We start from the raw sequence: 15601 nt of genomic DNA on the forward strand, positions 1-15601 counted from the left end.
CACTTATGGAGGTTATAGTTAAGGTGGCTGCATTGCACCACATAGCAGGCACCCCCAATCAAAGTGGAATATTGGCATAGATCTAGAAAAATTTAGATAGTCATATGGTGTTACAGAATAGTATTTAATAAAACTTTTAAAAATGTCATATTGAGGAAAATAAGTGTAACCTAAGAATTTTTACTGACGTTTTGTTAGCTTGCAGTTCTTGCATGAAATGTCTAACCTCACTGAGGATTAAATTTAAATCCTTTTCAAACCAGGCTTGGTTGAAAAACAAGGTCTGTTGCCAGAACTTTAAATGTAGTGCTGCCGGACACCATGAGATTTGATCTTCTTTGTTTCCATGAATGCCATTTTTTATCATAAAGAAAACAAAAGAGTAAAAATTGCATATGTAAGAGTTAGGTAAAAATTACAAGTAACCATACTAGCTATCCTAACGATAACACAAGATATAAAGCAGTTCTTAAAACTAAAATATCATTAATGAAACAAACTAGTTTTAATGTCTTCTTGTGAAATTTTTATTGCCTTGAGAAGTAGCTTAATTTGGATGTTAATTGGTACTGAAAATCTTGGAGAACATCCATTTTCCAGATCATGACTGTTAGTGTGCTATTTGTGATGAACAATGATAGTATTTGTCACCAAGTTCTTTCAAAACAATTAAGTAATTTTCCAGTGATAAAAGAAGTCTGTTTCTGATGGGAATTTCTTCATTGCAAAATAATATGATAGAGTTGTAATTATAATGACTGAGTAATTGAAAATGAAAATAAATGGGTTTCCAAATTAGTTATCTTAACATAGAGCATTTGAAATGCCAATAACTAGCAATTATTTAGAAATGCTCATAAAAAATGAACCAAAGCATACTAACTAATAAGCTTTTATCTTCTAATGAATGTGAATCCAAAGCTATTAATTTAAATTGTAAAAATTTTAAACACTCCTTATATAAACTTGCAGCAACTTGTATTCACTATAATAATATGTAGCTACATAGCTAATAGAATAGCATCTTGGAAGGACTTTCATAATGAGATAGTAAATTGTAATGACCAAGAATAATACAATGAAGTAACTGATTTCCAGCTTTTCAGTGATGCTCATTCTAAAACAACTCTGGAGTTCTATTAAGAAATAAAATTTGATAGAGGATTATAGTAGAGAGTCCACACTAATAATATTTTGAGCTTATCCCAGTGCAGCTGGAAGCAAGAAGAGTTCATTTCAGTAGATGCTCAAGGCACAGTTTCAAAATTTGTGACCTAGAAAGGGGTTACTGTTTAGTATAATTGTAGGTCAGTTGGCACAGTACCGAGCAGACCCAATGAATTACAGTATAGGCAGGATTTTTTTTTTTGAAGCAAAAAGCCTATTAACCACTATTACCAACATTATAAAAGAATAGCAACATAATGAGTATGTCCCAATAAAACAAAATGCTTGCTTCGCACATAATATAGTCAAGTGAAGTTCATGTACTTTATGTATGTTTTCTCATTTATTCCTTATAAAAACCCTGTGTTGTGGGTGTGTTATTTTATCTCCATCTTATAGATGGAATCTTTGTTCCCCTCTTAACCCTCTGTCATCTTGCTTTTGCTATACGGCCCTCTGTGGTGCTGTGTTTAGTCGCTCAGAGGGTGCTGAGTCTGACTGCGATTCCATGGACTGTAGCCCGCCAGGCTCCTCTGTCCTTCCACAAGGGTTTTTGCTGAAATTGTCAATGCCTTCCTCCTTTGCTGAAAGTATTCAATTTGATTGTATTTGACCTTTGATAGTATTTGCTCTGTTGACCATCTTAAAGCTTTTGACTCTGGTTTGGTGAAATCGTATTCCCAGGGTTTTCTACCTTTTCCCAGACTTCTAGCCAGCCCTTTAAATGCTTTTCTTCCCCAGGGTTTGCTTTGCCCCTATATTCCTGCTCTAAGTAGTAATACTGGGCAAATTCTTTCTTAGTCCTGATTTTTAGGGGGTAATGTTTTCAAGGTTCATTCATGTCGTAACATGTACCACAATTTCTTTCCTTTTTATAGCAGAGTAATAATCCATGATGTAAATGTATATACAACACTTGGTTTATCCATTCATCTGCTGATGACACTTGCGTTGTTTCACCTTTTCACTATTGTAAATAACACTGCTATGGAAAAGGATGTATAAATATCAGTTGTAGTCTCCTCTTTTAATTTTTGGGGGCATGTGCCTAAGAGTGGAGTTGCTGGATCATATGGTAATTCTGTGTTTCACTTTTTGAGAACAAAGAACAATTTTTAAAAGGTTGAAAAAACTGCTTATTGTGAAGACATGTCAGTGATTCATTTAACTCATTAAAGAGGGAACCAGCATCCTGATTTTAGCAGCCACACTGGCAAAGTTGCATGGGAGCTGCGCCTAAATAATGCTGAAAGACTCTTGTCAGTATGTGGCAATGTCTCAACAGTTACTTCATTTTTATCCAGCCCTGTTTCTAGAGGTGATTTGTGGTATCTAATAATAACAAAAATACAATGAAGTAATTGAAATAGTACTAAATGTTCAGGAGCCATACAATGATAGTCATACCAGCAAGTGAGCTATGCATTAATTCAGTTGGCTATAACAGGAATCCCCAAATCCCCAGGCTGGGGACCAGTACTAGTACTTGTTAGGAAATGGGCCACACAGCAGAAGGTGAGCAGCTGGTGGGGGACAAGAGAAGCTGTATCTGCCACTCCCCATTGCTCACCTTATGCCTGAACCACCCCACTCCCCGCCACACTCATGGAAAAATTGTCTTCTAGGAAACCAGTTCCTGATGCCAAAAAGGTTGGGGACTACTGGGCTGTAGGGCTTAGCTTTTAGTTCCCTGAATGCCAGACAAAAAGGAAAACATGACGATAGGCTTACGTTGTATTTCCCAGTAATAGGAAGCACATACAAAGACCTTTTGTAAGGCAGGTAGATCAAATATGCCTAGCACACAGTAAATACCTGTATGATGATATTATAGTTTTATATGGATTAAACAAATGAAACATTAATTAAGAAATTCATCTTCAAATTTTTTATATCATGATCACTGACTGAAGTATGATAACATGGCACTAATAACAGGCTTATAAAAGATACATCGGCACTGTTATCTGACCCTTAAATATAAGTTTAGGACATGGTATTTTATCATAATACCACGAATGCATATTTGAAACACTGAGGATTAAAGATGCAATTGTTGATGATTTGATAAGACACAGTAGTTATGTTGTTGTTTAAGTGGCTAAATTGTGTCTGACTCTTTTGTGACCCCATGGACTATAGCCTGCCAGACTCCTCTGGGATTTTCCATGGGAAATTCCAGTCCATGAGATTTCTCAGGCAAGAATACTGGAGTAGATTGCCATTTCCTTCTCCAGGGGATCTTCCTGACTCACGAGTCCAAACCGTGTCTCCTGCATTGGCAGGCAGATTCTTTACTATCTGAGCCACCAAGGAAACCCTCCACAGCAGTTAGAGGAGGTAATAAAATAGCTTTTAGTGTATATACTTTTGGAATACCTATCATTTTGACGGATCATTCAGTTCAGTTCAGTCACTCAGTTGTGTCCGACTCTTTGCAACACCATAGACTGAAGCAGGCCGGGCTTCCCTATCCATCACCAACTCCCAGAGGTTACTCAAACTCATGTCCATCGAGTCGATGATGCCATCCAACCAGCTCACCCTCCTTTGTCCCCTTCTCCTGTCTTCAATCTTTCCCAGCATCAGGGTCTTTTCAGATGAGTCAGTTCTTCACATCAGGTAGCCAAAGTACTGGAGCATCAGCTTCAACATCAGTCCTTCCAATGAATATTTGGGACTGATTTCATTTAGGATGCACTGGTTGGATCTCCTTGCTGTCCAAGGGATTCTTAAGAGTCCTCTCCAAGAACAGAGTTCAAAAGCATCAATTCTTCTGCACTCAGCTTTCTTTATAGTCCAACACTCACCATACATGACTACTGGAAAAACCATAGCTTTGACTAGGTGGGCCTTTGTTGGCAAAGTGATATCTGCTTTTTAATATGCTGTCTAGGTTGGTCATAACTTTTCTTCCAAGGAGCAATGTCTTTAAATTTCATGGCTGCAGTCACCATCTGTAGTGATTTTGGAGCCAAAATAATAGTCTGTCACTGTTTCCACTATTTCCCTATATATTTGCCATGAAGTGATGGGACCAGATGCCATAATCTTAGTTTTTTGAATGTTGAGTTTTAAGCGAAGTGTTTCACTCTACTCTTTCACTTTCATCAGGAGACTATTTAGTTCCCCTTTGCTTTCTGCCATCCTTATCAGATGGTGTCATCTGCGTATCAGAGATTATTGATACTTCTCCCGGCAATCTTGATTCCATCTTGTGCTTCATCCAGCCAAGCATTTCTCATGATATACTCTGCATATGAGTTAAATAAGCAGGGTGACAATATACAGCCTTGCCATACTCCTTTCCCAATTTGAAAACAGTCTGTTGTTTCATGTCCAGTTCTAACTGTTGCTTCTTGACCTGCATACAGATTTCCCAGGAGTCAGGTCAGGTGGGCTTATAGTCCCATCTCTTGAAGAATTTTCCAGTTTGTTCTGATCCACATAGTCAAAGACTTGGGCATAGTCAATAAGGAAGAAATAGATGTTTTTCTGGAACTCTCTTGCTTTTTCAATGATCCAATGGATATTGGCAATTTGGTCTCTGGTTCTTCTGCCTTTTCTAAATCCAGCTTAAACATCTGGAGTTCACGGTTCACGTACTGTTGAAGCCTGGCTTGGAGAATTTTAAGCATTACTTTACTAGCATGCGAGATGAGTACAATTGTGTGGTAGTTCGAGCATTCTTTGGCATTGCCTTTCTTTGGGATTGGAATGAAAACTGACCTTTTCCAGTCCTGTGGCCACTGCTGAGTTTTCCAAATTTTCCAAATTTCCAAATTCAACTGCTGGCATATTGAATACAACACTTTCACAGCATAATCTTTAAGGATTTGAAATAGCTCAATTGGAATTCCATCACCTCCACTAGCTTTGTTCATAGTGATACTTCCTAAAGCCCACTTGACTTCGCATTCCAGGATGTCTGGCCCTAGGTGAGTGATCACACCATTGTGATTATCTGGGTCATGAAGACCTTTTTTGTGTAGCTCTTTTATGTATTCTTGCCACCTCTTCTTAATATCTTCTAATTCTGTTAGGTCCATACCATTTCTGTCCTTTATTGAGCCCATGTTTGCATGAAATATTCCCTTGGTGTCTCTAATTTTCTTGAAGAGATCTCTAGTCTTTCCCATTCTATTGTTTTCATCTATTTCTTTGCACTGATCACTGAGGAAGGCTTTCTTATCTCTCCTTGCTATTCTTTGGAACACTGCATTCAAATGAGTTTATCTTTCCTTTTCTCCTTTGCTTTTTGCTTCTCTTCTTTTCACAGCTGTTTGTAAGGCCTCCTCAGGCAGCCACTTTGCTTTTTTGCTTCTCTTTTTCTTGGGAATGGTCTTGCTCCTTGTCTCCCATTCCAGTCCTTTTTTTTTTTTTTTTTTTCCATTTACTTTTATTAGTTGGAGGCTAATTACTTTACAATATTGTAGTGGTTTTCGCCATACATTGACATGAATCAGCCATGGATTTACATGTGTTCCCCATCCCGATCCCCCCTCCCGCCTCCCTCCCCATCCACTCCATTTTAGTTCGCTGATTCCTAAAATGTCGATATTCACTCTTGCCATCTCCTGTTTGACCACTTCCAATTTGCCTTGATTCATGGACCTAACATTCCAGGTTCCTATGCAATATTGCTCTTTACAGCATCAGACCTTGCTTCCATCACCAGTCACATCCACACCTGGGTGTTGTTTTTGATTTGCCTCCACCTCTTCATTCTTTCTGGAGTTATTTCTCCACTGATATCCAGAAGCATATTGGGCACCTACCGACCCGGGGAGTTCATCTTTCAGTGTCCTGTCTTTTTGCCTTTTCATACTATTCGTGGGGTTCTCAAGGCAGGAATATTGAGTGGTCTGCCATTCCCTTCTCTGATGGACCACGTTTTGTCAGAACTCTCCACCATGACCTGTCTTGAGTGGCCCTACATGGCATGGCTCATAGTTTCACTGAGTTACACAAGGCTGTGGTCTATGTGATTAGTTTGGTTAGTTTTCTGAGATTGTGGTTTTCAGTCTGTCTGTCCTCTGATGGAGAAGGATAAGAGGCTTATGGAAGCTTCCTGATGGGAGAGACTGACTGAGGGGGAAGCTGGGTCTTGTTCTGATGGGCATGGCCATGCTCAGTAGATCTTTAATCCAATTTTCTGTTGATGGATGGAGCTATTTCTCACTTCTAATAATAATATTAGATCTTAGTATTTAATAAAAGACAAGCTATTATCTCTTCCTGTTTAAATATTTGCATTTTGATTTGAAGTTGATGATCTATTTCACTGTGATCATATCAAAAGGCTAGGGACAGATACTATTTTGAATACATGAAAATAAGGATGCTTAAGCCCAAAGTGGTTTACACCTTGGACATTTTTGTGCATATTCTCAGTTCAGCATCTAAAATTAAAATCAAAAGACCTGAGAATGATGCCACAATGCTGAGTTTGACTTTATATACTAACAACCCAGTGTGTGTCAGAATGCCATTTCACTGGCAAATAAATGTATTAAGATGTTAAATATGTTTCTAGGGTCATATATTCTTAGAAACTCTGTGTCTTGATATAACTCAACTTTTACAAAGTTGTAAAATTAAAACTTTGGAGAAAGGCAAAAAACTGAGGTAAGCAGCTCCTTAGTGGATTTCCTAATCTTTTTCTACTATTGTTGAGTATAGCATAACATGTACAAATTTTGTACATACTTTCTACTCTTTTGCATAATCCAAATCTTATTTGCATATCTCTCTAATCATTTACTTGTATGAGTTATTGAGGATAATTTTTCTTTTCTTTCTCAAATATGTATATAATCCAGTGTTATATGTATAGTTTTATTTTTATTTATTTTACTTTTGGAGAAGGAAATGGCAACCCACTCCAGTACTCTTGCCTGGAAAATCCCATGGACGGAGGGGCCTGGTGGGCTACAGCCCATGGGGTCATGAAGAGTTGGACACAACTGAGCGATTTCACTTTCACTCATTGGAGAAGGAAATGGCAGCCCACTCCAGTGTTCTTGCCTAGAGAATCCCAGGGACGGGGGAGCCTGGTGGGCTGCAGTCCATGGGGTCGCTAAGAGTCAGACACGACTGAGCGACTTCACTTTCACTTTTCACTTCCATGCATTGGGGAAGGAAATGGCAAGCCACTCCAGTGTTCTTGCCTGGAGAATCCCAGGGACGGGGGAGCCTGGTGGGCTGCCATCTATGGGGTCGCACAGAGTCGGACATGACTGGAGTGACTTAGCAGCAGTAGCATTTTACTTTTATTGAAATATACTTGATTTGTACTGTTAATTTCTGTTGTACAGCAAAGTGATTCAGTCATACATATGCCTATTCTTTTTCATATTCTTTTCTGTTATGGTTTATCACTAGATATTGTATATAGTTCCCCATGTGCTGTAAGTAGGTTCTTAGTGTTTACTCATCCTATATATAATAGTTTGCATCTGCTAATCCCAAACTCCCACTCCATGCCTCCACCACCCCCCTTGTAGTTTTATATACATATAAATTATTTTTGTAATTTGCTGTTGAGTAAAAGACAAGTGAAATATTTTCTCTTGGCTTCTTATTTATTTTTAACTAAAATTTATCCTACTTTGGGGGGGAAGAATAATGGTAATATTTAGCAGTTCATATGCTTTTATGACAATACCAACTAACCCCCTGGTATAATTAGTGTTTGTGTTAGGGTAAAGCAATTATGGTCAAGTACTGTGATGACATTTAAACTTGCAAGTGCTAAGAGGATATATGTAGAGTCATTAGAAAGACACAAAAGATACACGAGCTATTGTGATCCTAGTTGATGTTAGAAGAGCAAGCATGTTTGTGCTGCTAATCTTTGAACCCTTTTTATTCTGGCGCTGAATGTGTTCTTAAAAATAGCAGCAAACACACACATGCACGCATAATTTTTTCCAGGATTATAGAGTCAACATCTTCCTGAGGCAAAAATGGAACGATCCCAGGTTGAAGCTCCCTAGTGACTTCCGGGGCTCGGATGCCCTGACCGTGGACCCTACAATGTACAAGTGTCTGTGGAAACCTGATTTATTTTTTGCAAATGAAAAAAGTGCCAATTTTCATGATGTCACCCAGGAAAACATCCTTCTCTTCATTTTTCGAGATGGAGATGTCCTTGTCAGCATGAGGTACTCTTTTTATGGCTTATATTTGTGGATTTATATTTTTCTTTAAAAGTCAATGTGTCAGTGCTCCGGCCTGGTGCACTGGGAGGACCCGGGGGAATCGGGTGGAGAGGGAGGTGGGAGCGGGGATCGGGATGGGGAAGACGTGTAAATCCGTGGCTGATTCATATCAATGTATGACAAAACCCACTGAAATGTTGTGAAGTGATTGGCCCCCAACTAATAAAAAAAAAAAAAAAAAATCTGCTAAAAAAATAAATAAATAAATAAATAAAAGTCAGTGTGTCGCCGAGGCCTGTGTTAAACGAGTTCTGAGATCTCTGCTTCTGCTTTCAGGTTATCCATTACTCTTTCCTGCCCTTTGGACTTGACGTTGTTTCCCATGGATACACAGCGTTGCAAGATGCAACTTGAGAGCTGTATGTAAATGAGACCCTAAGTGACTATAGGAATAAAATGCTTAAAATTTCGAGACCATATGCGCTACTAATATTGTAGATAACAACGCTGAAACTAATGCTTTTGATTGCAAATAGGCCTTAGAATTGGAGAAGGGAAAGTCTACCCACTCCAGGGTTCTGGCCTGGAGAATTCCATGGACTGTATAGTCCATGGCGTCACAAAGAGTTGGACACGATTGAGAGGCTTTCACTTTACTTCATTTCAGGCATTAGAATGGTGGCTCAGAAGGTAAAGAATCCACCTGCAATGTGGGAGACCTGGGTTTGATCTCTGGGTTTGGAAGATATCCTGGAGAAGGGAATGGCTACTCACTCCTGTTTTCTTTGCCTGGAGAATTCCATGGACACAGGAGCCTGCCAGGCTATAGGCCATGGAGTCCCAAAGAGTCATACATGACTGAGTGACTTTCAGTTCACTTTAGGCATTAGGATAATTTATGTAGGGAAATTATAAATTTTATATATTTTATATTTTATTAGAATTATGTTTTACTATATAATTTGTACTAAGATAGATAATCTTTTTGATATTTTGTTTTGGCATTTTATTAGTTTTTTTTATTTCACTTGAGTTGTTTAGGTATAGTTTGTACAATTCTAACTTATTCCAATTGCCATCTTCATCTGTATTAGTAACATAGGCAAGATAAAGGAGAAAATGATGTCTGTCCTAATAACTTTTCTAATGTTAAAACTGCATTTTTCACAGCAGAAAATTTGGAAAACCCTGAAAAAAAAATTAACTAAATTTTACTAAGCATTCACTTTCTATGAATCTATAAAAAGATTGTTTACAAAATTGGATTTGGGGTTTTCTTTGCTTCTGTGATCATGTATTTTTCAGTTTCTGAAAGATATATTAGATGTCTGCACCAAAAGGATTAGCTCTAAAATATGGTAAATTGCTATGAAGTTTGTCACGTGAAAATAAAAGCAAGTAATAAAACTTGACAAACTAACACTATAATGTAAGGAGACTTCAGCCTGAATACCCATATACTGTGTCCTATTTCTACAGAGAATAACCTTATAAAATGTATTGTTTGTACTTGATATGCTTTAAAGTTATTTAGTGGTTATTTGTTGCTGTTGCTATTTATTTTTAATTTACTGAAGCTGGATCCTAAATTTGTGCTTTCTGACTATAATTTGAGATTTTGCAGATGTAAGTGTATGTATGTACTTTGTGAATGTGTTGTGTATGTGTGTCTGTGTATCAGTATATACTTGTATAGATTTCAAATGTGTATATATATTCACTTCTGTTGCTGTATACACTACAGTATGGCTTCTAAAAATACAGGCATGTAAGAGTTGAATGGTAGGCTATTACATACCATAAACCCATGGGCCCTTGAACTGTAACCAGGTTACCTAAGCCCACAGTGTGGGCTCCCAGAGGCACTAGTGATGGAGTGATGTCCCTTTGAGGAGCTGTTTCATTGTTTGTCTGAGGCCATGCAACTTCTTTAGGGAAGTTGGTAGTTAATTCTTCCAGAAAATTTATTTTGGTGCTTAAGTTTCTCTAAAAATTTCCAGGTAGCATATGGGCATGATTTGTAAATGTCTACATTTGGGAAGCTAGTATCACATTTCTTACGATTTTATTGATGACAGTTCAGAATTCTGACAAAGACAAATGTACTACCATTTTTGACACCCTGGATTTTAACCTTTTGCCATATGCTGATTACTTTAGCTTGTCCTTGCTATAAGCCAATTATCTGTAACTTTTGTATGAATACTTGCATTAGTGGCCATAGATTTTTACCTCTTTACATTTCTAACAGAAGTTTCATGTAAGCATGGCCTACTGTTTTACCATTTCTATGTTTAATATTTGGATGTTACAATATTGAAACAGTGTTAATGTTATATCCCAAGCTAGTATTTTGTTTATTTTTATTTATAGTTGGTTACACAACTGATGACTTAAGATTTATCTGGCAGTCGGGGGATCCTGTCCAGTTAGAAAAAATTGCCTTGCCTCAATTTGATATTAAAAAGGAAGATATTGAATATGGTAACTGCACAAAATATTATAAAGGCACTGGTAAGTAATATCCTTTAAATTAAAGAAAACTAAGTCCTATTCCAAAGATTTATTTCAATACTGTAATATGCTAAGGACAGAATAGAGAAAATAGTTAAAAAATAAGTTTGAATGGTTCGTACTGATATATTTAAATCTTTCATAAAATTACATCTACTAAAGTTAAACATTTTTTAACTCAGTAGATAGTTTTGCTTTTCTTTATGTAATTACAAATAAAAGAGTTTTCAATTTTTATTTTTTTATTTTATATTTTATTCTCCAGGCAGTGATATTCTTAGATGTTGCCAAGAAATTCTGCCTTCCAAAGGGCCAGACGTTATGAATGTGAACCATGTAACCCATTTATTGTCATCTGTTGTCATTAGGGCAGTTTTTTGATGTTGGTTGACTGCATATTCTTGATTTTAAAAAACATTCATCTTTATGCTCTGCAGGAAATAATAAGCACATGAGGTAATTGGGCATTGGTAAATATTCACTACATAATATTCTTGGCCTAGGTTATGGAACAGCCAATTATGAAAGCTCAACAAATTAATCTCATTCATTAAATTACATCAAGCTTTGCAGAAGTGAAAATGCAGTACTCACTGATCAATACTTTCATAACATGATTAGTATTTAAACCTTTGTGTCTCCTATGATAGTTATAGGTTATTGAGGACTTTAGATATTAAATATAGTGTTATTGCCCTTAGCAATGTAAATAAAAAGATGATTGAATTTTGATCATTACATTCATATTAATAATCAGTCTAACTTGTAAATTACTATGCAGGTCTAAGTCTGTATCAGGAAGTAAATCAAAGATATTTATGAATAGATGAAATTAAAGTTTAAGTTTTTGCAACATTCATGTTGACTTTGCATAAATAAAAATATATAGTGTGATCGTGGAAAATTCACAGAGATCAAATGCTTGAGCTAAAATTCTGCCATTGTGACATCACTAAAGAAGGAAGGACAAGATGATTTAAAACATTCCTATTTGACACCAGAATAGAAGTGTGAACAGTTGCATAAATATGGCATCATTGTAATAAACATGACACAGGCCAGCTCGGAAATAAAGTTAGTTTAAGCATCCACTCTCACTGACCTTCAAATAAATTAACAGATTATATAACATTTATATATTAAGAGTCCCTTCTCTTGTAGAGTTTATAGTATTTTAGGACAAGAAGCAAAATAAGCAAATACACTACTGAAAGAATTGCCAATTTTTTTTTTTAATGGAAAAAAAGAACACTCTTAAAAATTTGACCAGCAGTGTACTCAATGAAGAAATCATAGATTTCAATGATTGTCGGATATGGACATGATCTTTTTGCTCATTCTGAGCCAGCTCCTGTATTGAACACATAAAATAACTGAAACACACGGTAAATGACTTACTGAATGTCAAGGACAAATCAATGTCAGCTGTGACCTGGGCAGAGTGTTCCTTCTCCTCTCTATGCTCCTCACTCAAATTAAAGAGCCTGACTACAGTTTTTAGGGATTTTTACAAAGGAAATGAAAAAATGAACTTGAAAGCCAAAAGAAGTGTTTTTGGGAGGATTGTTGTATAGAAACACATTTAGTAGATGGCTTTTTGAGTTCTTGCTGTAAAGCATTGTTTTAAGTGTCTTGTAGGAATTCTATAATTTAAACCTCACAGGCGTGTTATGAGTTCAGTGAGTTATTATATTTGGAAAATAGTTACCCATATCCAGATTGTATGCTTCACATTTCAAAATGAATAATCTCTAAATTGTTTTGAGAAGTTTGAAATATCTTTTATTGAAGTTTTAAACTTCATCTAGAGATGAAAATGAATTAGTAATTTTATATCTAATTTTATGTAATATAAAATGATGTAAAAGCATTGAAAACTCTGGTGTTATTCATTTTTTCACCTTCAAGCTCTGCATTTAAAAGTTTTCGTCTGGGGATTCAGCAGTAAATAGAGGATAGATCCCTCCTCTTTCATAGATCTATTGGCAAGCAAATAAATGAAATATAATTCCTTTTAGTTCTAAGAAGCAACTAGGGTGTGCTGTGATGGAGAGTATTTGGGGAAATACTCAAGATTTATGACTAGTAAATCTTTCCTAGATTTTTGTGTATGGTATTTTTTGGTTTATCATAAATGAGTCAATTATATCTCATTATTTACAGAAAATAACAAAAACTCATGGCTAAGAGAGTAATAATTGAAACTATATTTCAGTAAACATGCTTTATCAACATTTATATGAATCATTGTATGTATATAAGAAGCATTTTAGTGTTTGGATAATACTTAGAAATGTATATAGAAAAATAGAACATTCAAAATACATGGAATGCTTAACAGTATAGAATAGTGGATAAGACAGAGAGCAGCATGTACAAAAGGATGGCCAATATCTTATTTAATTTGTACAAAATTATCCAAAAATCATGATTTGACTTTAACTGTATTAAAAATTATTGTTTTTGTAATAGTAGAAATTACACAGGTGGATAAAAATATGGGTATGCAAGTATAATTCCAACTCCAATTTCTATACTTACATTGGAAGCCCAAGTGAATAATAATCAAATAAAGCCTCATAAGAAATAGTAAATTGAATTTGCCAATGAACATTTATATAATTAGCTGCCCACCTGCCTCTCATAAATGTAACAGTACCATGAAAAGATTAAAAAAAAATCAAGAAATGTTTCTGATAAAAACTTATGGAGCAAATCAGTGTTATATCCAAGCGTGTATTTTTCTGCCAAATGCATCCAAGTCCTGGGAAGTTCCCCAGGGGGTGCCTTCAGATGAAGGACTCAAGTTTCTAGGCTGTCATCTAAATGTGGGGGGATAGGATACAAAATGCATTTGAAAGTAAGCAACTTTATAGAAAATTGTTATGATATTTGTGACAACCTAGGCTCCTAAAGATACATAATAAACATATATGTGTCCTTCTGTACTTGATAGGCACTGGGTGGATGTGAAATTACCTTGAGCAAGTGATGCTCTTACAAAGCAAGGTACTTCAGAACCACTCGTGGAAAACACTGTGGGCCTTTTTGATCACAACAAATAGACTTGTAAAAGATGACACTCTGGAAGTTTTGCACATGATTGTTAGTTGGAAGCTTATGTTCTTATTTGTCCAGGCAGGAAATTGGAATAAGAGATGGGCATTGAAAAGGGAGAGTAAGTTTCCATCAGTTTGCCTTTCATGTCTTTTTAGAACCTGTGCACGATTTTCACAAATTGCTTAGTTTTAATGAAATTAAAGGGAATGGCAACCCACTCCAGTATTTTTGCCTGGATAATTGCATGGACAGAGGAGCTTGGCAGGCTACAGTCCATGGGGTCACAAAGAGTCAGACACAACTGAGCAGCTAACAATTTCAATTTCAGTGAAATTAAAATTTAAAAAATACAAACACTGTACATTGCTTTTTTTTTTATATAATATGGAAACATTTGGTATAATTAGAATTTACTTCAGTTCAAATCAACTCTTTATATTTGTTATGTATTATCCATAATATCTTTCTAATCTCTCCAATATATCCATCATTATAATTCACATTAGGAATAGGATAGATTTCTAATCTTGGAGAAGGAAATGGCAACCCTCTCCAGTACTCTTGCCTGGAGAATCCCATGAATAGAGGAGCCTGGCAAGCTACAGTCCATGAGGTCGCAAGAGTCGAACAAGACTTAGTGACTAAAATCATCAAATCAATCAGATTTCTAATCTAAGTTATTTGATAAAAGAATAAGAATAGCCATTCTTTTATTCAACAGTTTTTAAGATGTGGATTGTGTGCAATTACTACTCTAGATACTGCTAACGAATAAAAATGACAACTATTGTAGCATCTGAAGTATATGTCTTCTTCCCAACTAGGAAAAAGAGATAAATACAACTTTTTAAACTAAAGCATAGTAAAAAGTAATATTGCCTTTTGTCCCATAATTATTTTATTTGTTCACTGTTTATTCATTTGTTTTGACATTTGAATATAATTTTGTACGGTTTAAGCTGAGCACAGCTGAAAATATTTTAACTTTTTGAAATTCATACATAACCTTCCTTTTGTTGAATGGGAAATGACATTTTTATCTAAAGTAAGTATTAATAGAAATCATCTCAGACATCTGGAAGTGTCTCTTCTGTGCCAATGCTAGGAGAATATCTGTGTCACTTATTTTCTTTCTCTAGTCGGCAAAGGCTATTATGATGCTGCCCATAATTTGTGATTAATTTGGGAGACTAGTTGATATCATGGCAGCTCTAGAATGATGTTGTAAAGCGGTGTCTGCTTTAGTCTATGTCTGTGAAAGTGAAATCCTTTCCCTCAATTAGGGAACATTCAAGGTCCTAGAGTGGAGCCAGGGGAGGCTTGGGAGAGATGTCAGATGTTTGCTGTCTGTAACCTTTTATCTTCACGGACTGGGGACATTCATTTCTTATCCTTGCTAATGTTTACCTCTACCACTGTCTTCAGGGTTAAGGTATAAATATGCATATGAGCTACTGTAGTTATCCTCCCAGATAAGAAGTGGTTCACAGGGCTGAAAATTATGTTGACAATGCATAATCCAGGAGTGTTTCTTTGTAGACTTGCGCTGCTTCGATTTGCTGTTCCCAGTGGCTCTCGGAGTACCCAAGGATAATAAAAAGTTTGTCATTGCAAGATCTCTGAACAAAGACTTAGAAGCTGAGACTGGGTATCACAGAGCAGCCTGGATGTCTGCTTCTCAGTCTCATAATGGAGAT

General features: G+C 36.2%; 1 protein-coding gene across 1 annotated transcript in view; it reads left to right on the forward strand.

The window, feature by feature from the left end:
* GLRB (glycine receptor beta) overlaps nucleotides 1-15601 on the forward strand; it is a 96560-nt gene that overhangs the window by 52916 nt on the left and 28043 nt on the right. The window contains exons 5-7 of the mRNA XM_061142251.1: nucleotides 8104-8333; nucleotides 8667-8749; nucleotides 10704-10844. Of these exons, the coding sequence (XP_060998234.1) occupies nucleotides 8104-8333; nucleotides 8667-8749; nucleotides 10704-10844 (454 nt within the window). The remainder of the gene's footprint in view (nucleotides 1-8103; nucleotides 8334-8666; nucleotides 8750-10703; nucleotides 10845-15601) is intronic.

The sequence above is a fragment of the Dama dama genome, chromosome 5 (assembly GCF_033118175.1).
Source record: "Dama dama isolate Ldn47 chromosome 5, ASM3311817v1, whole genome shotgun sequence".
NCBI lineage: Eukaryota > Metazoa > Chordata > Mammalia > Artiodactyla > Cervidae > Dama > Dama dama.